Source organism: Oncorhynchus clarkii, chromosome 5 (genome assembly GCF_045791955.1).
Source record: "Oncorhynchus clarkii lewisi isolate Uvic-CL-2024 chromosome 5, UVic_Ocla_1.0, whole genome shotgun sequence".
Lineage (NCBI taxonomy): Eukaryota > Metazoa > Chordata > Actinopteri > Salmoniformes > Salmonidae > Oncorhynchus > Oncorhynchus clarkii.
In genome coordinates, this window is record NC_092151.1 from 63,442,827 (window position 1) to 63,451,740 (window position 8,914).

General features: G+C 42.6%; 1 protein-coding gene across 1 annotated transcript; it reads right to left on the minus strand.

Annotated features, from left to right (window-relative positions):
- Positions 1–621: 621 nt before the first annotated feature.
- LOC139409737 (insulin gene enhancer protein ISL-2B-like) lies at positions 622–3,852 on the minus strand. The gene is made up of 6 exons (XM_071155125.1): positions 3,723–3,852; positions 3,094–3,313; positions 2,649–2,881; positions 2,208–2,494; positions 1,902–2,063; positions 622–1,689 (listed from the first exon to the last, which is right to left on the minus strand). The coding sequence occupies exons 1-6, from the start codon at positions 3,850–3,852 to the stop codon at positions 1,612–1,614; spliced, it is 1,110 nt and encodes a 369-aa protein (XP_071011226.1). The 3' UTR covers positions 622–1,611.
- Between the last annotated feature and the right edge of the window lie 5,062 nt (positions 3,853–8,914).

The following is an 8,914-nucleotide window of genomic DNA, read 5'->3' on the forward strand; positions in this document are numbered from 1 at the left end:
TAAATGTCAGGATTTGTGGAAAACGGAGTTTAAATGTATTTGGCTCAGGTGTATGTAAACTTCCGACTTCAACTGTATACATGTCTAGTTAGATACCTTGCTTTGAAGTAACCTACCTTATCCATTTCATCCCTGATTTAAAAAACTATTTGGTTGTAATGTTGAAAAAGCGTGCACACCCAGGAGCTCACATGTTGACATGTGAGCCTTGATCAAGGGCAAACCGGCAGGAGGTGTTAGGTCTACATGGGATCAGACACAGCAGCTTTCCGGTGTCAATATTGCTTACTTTTTCATGTAGGCTATAGTAATAGTCATGAAAATGTGGTTAAATGTCATGGAGAGTAACAGTGAACAATCAAAGGTCTCTATAGTTTTATGTGAATTTCGGTGAACATAGTCTAATGGACCGACTTGGAAAAAGACAGCTCCTGTACTTCTTCCATCCCAAGTCAAGCACTGCCAAGCAGTGATGCAGCTGGTCAAGATGCTCTCAATGGTGCAGCTGTAGAGTGACTTTTGGGATAAAGTGACAAAGAGAGATGAGGTAGCACTCTATTCTTCATACAAGAAGTGTATGAAAGAGTTAAAAAGTTATAGATGAAATTGAGTGAACATGTATTTGTTTGTTTTGAGTGGGAAGTGATATAATGTCTGAAAGACATTATGGGAGAACGCATGCAGTGGTAGTGGGAGCTGTGACGTTGAGAGGGCATGTGGACATGTAAAGCAGACAGACAGATTGTACTAACAGAGTCCCTCGAAGATGTCGGTCTGCAATTTTCACACAGCCTAGATGGATTTTAGGGTTATTGTGTCAACTTGTTGTTCAATCTTGCACCTTTGCCATTGAAGAACTGAAAAAAGTTGCCCCCTTGTGGGGTGAAATGGCCATTAACATTATCTGCCTGCAGCAGGATTTTTAAAACCTAAATGCCTTTTCAGTCAAACAGGAAGAAGGAACAAGTTGTTCAGATTTGCTTTCTACAATAATAGGTTTCACACTGGAGTTGTTGTAAAGTGGATGTAGACAGAATGAATAATCATGTCCAGGACAATCAATCAGAAAATATAAATCAGTTCAGAATACGAGTTTCACATTTAGGAATGAAATATGTTCCAATAGAGATGACATCTGGCGGCTTGGTTTTGTGGAGATTTAATTAATTCCCAAACGCAAACTCCCAGACTGTGACTATGCAAACAGACTGTGTTTAAATCACATGTTGACAGATCACACCATAGTCTGCCAGAAGTTAAGGCTTCATGTGATGACTGGCGGCCTGGATGAAACCTCATGGTCTAAAACCACTGTGTGCTGCATGGGCCATAGTATAGTGGTGCACATTTTGTTCTGTCTCATTGACCCATAACCTTTAATCCATTTACCCATACAGAAAACAGAACATGCAGAACTGGGACCCAAATGATGTAATCTTTTTTCCCCTAACACAACATTCTCCTGTTTGGGAACTATTTTAATAATTATAGCATACATTAAATAACTAATTACATGATTTAAAGCTGCTTGAAGCCCCTTCAGATTAGACACAGGGTCTTGATAACTCAGTTACAGTAACAGTTCAGTGAGGATGTTGGGATGGTGGCTGTCTAGATAGTCCGAATGGTGGCGGCGTACTCATCACCCTGCTGCGGTGGAGACCCCAGGTCTTCTGAAAAACACGTTCTCTGAGGGGAAGTGAAAGAGAAATGATGAGTGTTGGCCACCACAGTCAGGGCTGACAAATGAAACTGGATAAAGGAGTAGCTAATACCAATCAATTATAGTCTCAATCTACAGTATAAGGTGTAGGTCTAAGGTTAGCTTGTTGCAGTCATAATCAGGGTCTGATATGTCACACAAAGGGACATTACACTACCTGATACACACTCTGATTTACCTGGGAAATATGAGTGAGGGTCAGCTCGTCATGGTCAGCTGAGAGCTTGATTTGGCCGTCAAGTGGTTGCCATGATGACTCATAGACGTAAATCTGGAGGGCAAAGTCAGGGGGCTCAGGAGAGAGGACCACCATCGGTCTGGCTGCAGTACACAGCAAGGCCTGGAACATAGTGAGTGATGATCAACTGTGTTCACAGACAGACAGACAGACAGACAGACAGACAGACAGACAGACAGACAGACAGACAGACAGACAGACAGACAGAGAGAGAGACACACACACACACACACACACACTACTCACTGTAAAGTCCAAGTCTGACACTGGTCTGCCTCCTTTTTTGGCGTGGCTCTTCTTGTCCTTGCAGCGTTTGTTCTGGAACCACACCCTGATGACCCGCTTGTTTAGGCCAGTCAGCTGACTCAGCTGGAGTTTGACCTCTGCGTCAGGCCGGGGGGTCTGGGAGTAGCAGGTGCACAAGGCTTTCAGCTGGGTGTCACTGAGGATGGTACGCACCCGCACCCGCACCCCTCTACTCCTACCCCTGTCCAACCCCCTTCTCTCCCAAACTCCTCCTCTTCTCCCTGACCCTGACATAGGTGAGAATGGTTCAACTTAACTTAAAGAACATTAAACTTACCGATTACAGGGAAAGATGAGACAGACCTTTGAGACAGTTTCATAATTATCATTAACTCTAAAGGGAAAAACATCTATTTTATTATGCATATAAACTTCACAGACCTTTTCTTTTCTTTAGTGAGTCTGCTTTTTGGATCTGTTGCTCTGGCATCGTGTGCTCTGCCTGGCAGCATGGTCCTCCTGGTCCCAGGGTGAAGCTATCCCCAGGCATGAGTAATGCACCACAGAGCGAGCAGTGCAGACAGTCAGGGTGATAGTTCTGTCTTCCTGCCCTCACAACCAGGTCAGAGGACAGTACTGCCTCCCCGCAGCCTCCACACTTCTCTGCAAATAGTCTAACACACACACACACAATCAATAACAAAGACATTCACATGGTTAAAAATGACAGGTTGGAAGCTGTTCACAAACACACACACACACACCATCAACAAACACATTCAAAGAGTAAAAAAATAGAAACATAATATACACACAAAGTTGACCGTACAATGTTCATCTTTATCATTACAACTTCTCTACTGTCCCACCAAAGCTGCTGACTCACCGTGCATAATCTGTCCTACACAAGGTCCTCCCGTCCCTCAGGAAGCAGCTGACACTCTCTCCCAGGGGACAGTGGCACTCGTCACAGCACAGGCACCCTGTGTGCCACTGCTGGTTTGACCCAACCTGTAGCACCACAGGGTCTCTAATGGACTCTCCACAGCCAGCGCAGGGCCATACCGCCCCCTGTGGACATGACTCCTCATTGCACCCTGGCCCCACTGGAATTACAGGGAATGCTGTACTGAAAATTACCTTTCCATGGCATCAACATAAACATTGTGAAGTTTTAGTCTTTTTTACAGCATGTTCATGATAAGAGACTTAAATATTTTTTTCATAATCAACAGTAATCAAGAATAAGTCAATGAGGGAACATTAAACGTTTAATCTTTACATGTCTCAGCAAAAACGTTCTCATCTCACTGGTGTGTTTAGGTTACAGGTTTTATCTAGTAACATTATTTGTATCACAACGAATGATGAAAATACTGAATTTGATGTATTCAAAACCAACTATAGCAATCAAAACTTTAACCTCTACCATAAGACAATGATTATAATAAAACATAATTATGTGTACATAATACAATATAAACATGTAAATTACAACACGTTTATCAAACTCACATTTGCTGGTATTGCTGTGGTCCTCCAAGGTTTCCCCCGGTAACATCAGGGTGTATTCTGACAAGACATCAACTGTCCCCACTGAGTGGAATTCTGTCTGAGCTGGACTCAGTAGGCTCTCTCCTGACATTGGTCCGTCACAAAGCATGGCTCTGCACAAGTGTCTTGGAGCAACACTCAACCCTCTCAATTTTATAGAGATGTGCAACGCCCCCACAACCACCACATGTTGGCAAACACACACACACACTTACTCTTCAAAGCAATCTATTAAATTAACTCTCAACAAACACTCCTCCTCCCTATTAGTAAAACAATGCAACAGTTCCCTTCCCTTGGGTTATTAAAATCAGACCTAATTTGCTCTGGGCTCTGAGTAGAGGAGGCTGGTGGGCACAGATGGGCTGAGATGGGGGAGGGAAGGATGGGGGCATTCATACCACAGATAACATTGACACCAGTGCCAGACACCAGCCTGTGCACTGATGAAAATTCAAGGTCTTTATTTTTTTCCCTATTAATTAACTTTCGTTTGCCACCTGGATTTGCACCTTAACTAAAATGTATACTTTTTATTTTCAATATAAGTGTTGATTTTTGTACTCTCATTTTTTAAACTCTCATCAGGGGCAGGAGTTTTCTGACCATTTGACCTGTCTGGGTAAATCCCTACAGGAACGTGTATATCCTGTAAACTTCTGTGTCCTACCATTTGACATGTCTGGGTAAATCCCTACAGGAACGTGTATATCCTGTAAACTTCTGTGTCCTATCATTTGACCTGTCTGGGTAAATCCCCACAGGAACGTGTATATCCTGTAAACTTCTGTGTCCTATCATTTGACCTGTCTGGGTAAATCCCCACAGGAACGTATATATCCTGTAAACTTCTGTGTCCTATCATTTGACCTGTCTGGGTAAATCCCCACAGGAACGTATATATCCTGTAAACTTCTGTGTCCTACCATTTGACCTGTCTGGGTAAATCCCTACAGGAACGTGTATATCCTGTAAACTTCTGTGTCCTACCATTTGACCTGTCTGGGTAAATCCCTACAGGAACGTATATATCCTGTAAACTTCTGTGTCCTACCAAGCAAGCACCATTCAGTGCTGCAGTAGTTACACTGTCACACAGTCCTTCAGATAGGACTCCGCTCTCAGAGTTAATACAATAGGCCCCCTTTGCTGTTGCACCTCTGCTGTGCTACTGCAGGCATGGTCTCTATTGTTAGGGCAGTGCTTTGTCCTTGGATCCTCCCTCTCGTAATGAATCTGTCCCCATAGGTCAGGACCACTAAACTTGTTGCTGGTGTCTGTGGGCAATTTCTCTCCCAATTTGAGTCAACACATACACACGTAACACACCCCCAACAGTTGTGCATCTGCACCAAAAAAACTAAATTGACAGCTTGTCTCGCTCTCTCCCTCTCTCTCTCACACACACACACACACACAAGGCAAAGGAAGCCTCTCCATGTCCCACTCTGTAACGCCTCTTAAAGTTATTTTACCAGGAGCAATTAAAAGCATCCAGGGCGTGTGTAAGGGAGGAGCTGCCTCTTGATGAATACTCTACATACTGTACTGATCAAGCCCTGGGACACGCCCACTAATTTACACAGCCAGGCTGCCACCAGCGTCATCCCTAACCTGGTCCTCCCATTCCCCACACTCTGGCTAATGGAAACACGAAGCAGCGGAATGAAGTGGCCAGCTCTTTTAATTTGCCGGCCGTATAAAATAACAGAATTAGGTATGTATATTAATCAAGTCAGAAGACATTTGGCCGTGTCTCTGTTCCTCCTCCTTCATATCCTCCTGTGTCCTGCTCATTACTAATGAAAGTCATCTACAGGGGCAATGAGACTGAGTGGAAGGGAGGGAAGAGGGACCACATATACTTGTTGTGATTTACTCACGTTTGTATACATGGCAATTTGGCAGAGCTGGGTAATCTGTAGGTGTCCTGTACAGAACAAAGAAATGAATGAGAAACATGCAAATCTCTCACTCCTTCTGATTAATTAACCCTTTCTGTTGTTGGCTGGATTAATTGGACCGTGTGTGCGTGTGTCCGTCCTATGGGCAGTATAGTATCAGCAGCCCTATATTGCCCTACAAAGGCAAACTACGAATGTGGTCAAAAATCTTTGATCTGTTGTAATGGCCATGTATATTGTCTGATGAATGTGGTATTTCGTTTCCTGACACAAGAACAAGCCAGTTGATTAGAATATATCATGGAGTATCATGGGTCCGGTACTGTTCGGTTTATATATGTTACCCATTTGCACCATCATCAGAAAGCACAGAATTATTTTAACTGTTTACATAGACCATACACAAATTTACATTTCTGCGTCACCAGAGGATTTTAGCTCCACGGATAAATTATAACATTGTATTAGGGATTTAAATACTTGGATGGCTCACAACTTCCTCCAGCTAAATCAAGACAAGACAGAGGTACTTATTGTTGGAGTCAAAGCACAGAGAAAGAATCTAGCCGCACATTTTAATTCACGGGCAATAAAGATAAAACACCAGGTAAAAAGCCTAGGTGTTATTTTAGATTATGAACTAAATTTCAAATCACACATTAGGAATGTAACCAAAATATATTTTTACCACCTGAGGAATAGTGCGAAGGTGCAGTACGTTTCTCTCTCAGGCTGATACAGAGAAACTCATCCATGCTTTTCTTACAAGCAGACTTGACTACTGTAATACTCTCCTGTCTGGTCTACCCAAGAAAGGCATTGGTCAACTGCAAAGCATGCAGAATGCTGCAGCACAGGTACTGACGAAGACCAAACAGAGAAACACATTACACCGGTTTTAAGGTCTCTGTACTGGCTGACTGTGAGTTTTAGAATACATTTTAAGATTGTTTTTTAAATCAATCAGCGATTGTGCACCCCAATGCATGTCTGACATGTTTTTAGTTATGTACCCAGTAGGTCCCTCAGGTCCTCTGGCACTGGCCTTTTAACTATCACAAAGCCTAGGACCAAGAGGCATGGAGGGGCAGCCTTTAGTTACTATGCCACCAGCCTCTGTAATAGCCTGCCAGAGAACCTGAAGGGGGTTCAAACGGCCGGCGCCGACAGAGATGGCCGCCTCGCTTCACGTTCCTAGGAAATTATGCAGGATTTTGATTTTCACTGTGGACATTTTTAAAAGAGATCTTAAAACACTCATTTTTAGCTTTGCTTTTCCTTAGGGTGCTTTTTAGTTATTCAGTTTTTATTGTTATTCTTTAGTTTTTTTATCCTCTTATGTTTGATGAGTAGTAAATGTTTAATTTTGTTTTTTCCTGTGAAGCACATTGTGTTGCATTCCATATCTGAAATGTGCTGTATAAATGCAGCTTGATTTGTTCTGATTTGCTGAAACATTTCTGTCTGTCTAGACAGAAAAATACTTTGAAGTCCGATTTTGCAACAATAAAAAAAACAGTAGTCACTGCGTTTGCCTTTGTTAACCATTTTAACCTATCATGTCAGCACTTGTCACAGTGACAAAGGACAGCATGTGGCCCTCTACCATATACGCACACGCACACGCACACGCACACACACACACACACACACACACAAATACAGATTCATCACAGCCCCACACAGCACACTTACATAGAGGACATCAGGATACCTTATACCAGAGGCATTCAAAGAATGACAATCTGTGGCTGTCACAGAGTGCAAGACAATTTACTAAGTTATGATTGAAATGATAGAGTTATTACAGTACATGAAGAAAAACCTTGTCTCCTCCTTATCAACTGAATTCGTATCATACCTGCTGGAATTTTGCCCACACAAGGGAATTGAAGGAAAACAAAGAGGAGACAAATCAAGAATACATGCTCATGGTCACCTTTATTTCTCTTTGAAATTCCGTCCTTTCTCCCCCATTGCTCTTTGTTTAGTTTTGCCCCTTTACAGAGCATGTACAACACACTGTCTACCTCAGCATATTTATCTTCACGTTGCCTCTCGATTTTGGCGTGTAGCAAAGGTTTTGCCTGGTAATTTTTGACTTGCTGATTCCTGTCAGATCCCGACTGGTTAGTTGACACTTTGTGATAGGCTCTTCCTCCTTCCATTTATTATTGTTTGAAGTAGTCTACTTTCAGCCTTGTCATCCAGTTACTGTTGGCTCATCTTATTTAGTTGACTATGTCATTCTATATATACCACAATGCAGTTTTCACTTTCTAAGTTTGTGTAGTGTCACCATTTAGGACTTATAAATGGGTCATATTGCTATGTCATACATTCACATACATGTATTTGTCTTTCTCTATCTCATGGAAGCACTGGGGACTGGGGAAGCCCTCATATTCCCTCTTATACCTTTATCAGCTCTGACCATTTCTGCCCCCTCCCTTCATACAGTATCTATCTCCCATCCAATGAGATCAAGGCAGTGACTATGTAACATTGGGTCACACACACTCTAGCAAACATTTATGTGGGAGTCAAACAAAGTTTTATGTTGTCTGTTGTCTTTTTCTGCTATCTAGAGTGACCATGATGTTCCTTATAGCTTGTCTGTACAGCCTACTGGAGCCTACTCACATGGGTAGACCATCATTCTTTACTAAACTAGATGACTGTCAATTCAATTATTGGGAAAATATAGCCCATGATAATCAGATTGGCTACATTGGCTATTCAGGGTCATAGGTGAACAAACATGTGATATCAATTTCAAAGGACTACTTTACAAACATCTGAACTGCAATCATTGTGCTTTGTTCGTTATTTTCAGCAAGACTGATGTCAAGTTTATGAACGCTTGTAACAATACCAGACGTCTGTGTGAATAGTACACGGGGTACTGTCTCATTTCTTTATTTTTTCATGTAGTTGACTGTCATCGCGGTTGCTGAAATGTTGCAGCAATAAAATAGGGCTGCTGTTGCTGAGGCTCAGCGGCTGGCTGTACATAGGCTAGACTAGAGCCATAGCTCTACAACATCCGGGCATTCCTCAGCCTGCGCAGAAACGGAATGGCGGAGGTAAGTGAGCAAAAAGGCTTGGGGAGGAACATGAGGACTAATGATTTTGAAACAGCTCCGCATTTGAGAGCCTCTGTCATCCTAGACGGCAGATATCGATGTTGGCAATCGTATCAACGGGTTACGCAGGGTTGTGAGTTAGCTAGCCATGGGTTGATAACTA

Coding starts and splice junctions, on each gene's coding strand:
- LOC139409737 (XM_071155125.1), bottom strand. CDS start 3,852: ATGTCAGGAGAGAGCCTACTGAGTCCAGCTCAGACAGAATTCCACTCA. Junction 3,314..3,722: donor CCACAGCAATACCAGCAAAT/GTGAGTTTGATA, acceptor CTGTAATTCCAG/TGGGGCCAGGGTGCAATGAG. Junction 2,064..2,207: donor TGTCAGACTTGGACTTTACA/GTGAGTAGTGTG, acceptor ACTATGTTCCAG/GCCTTGCTGTGTACTGCAGC.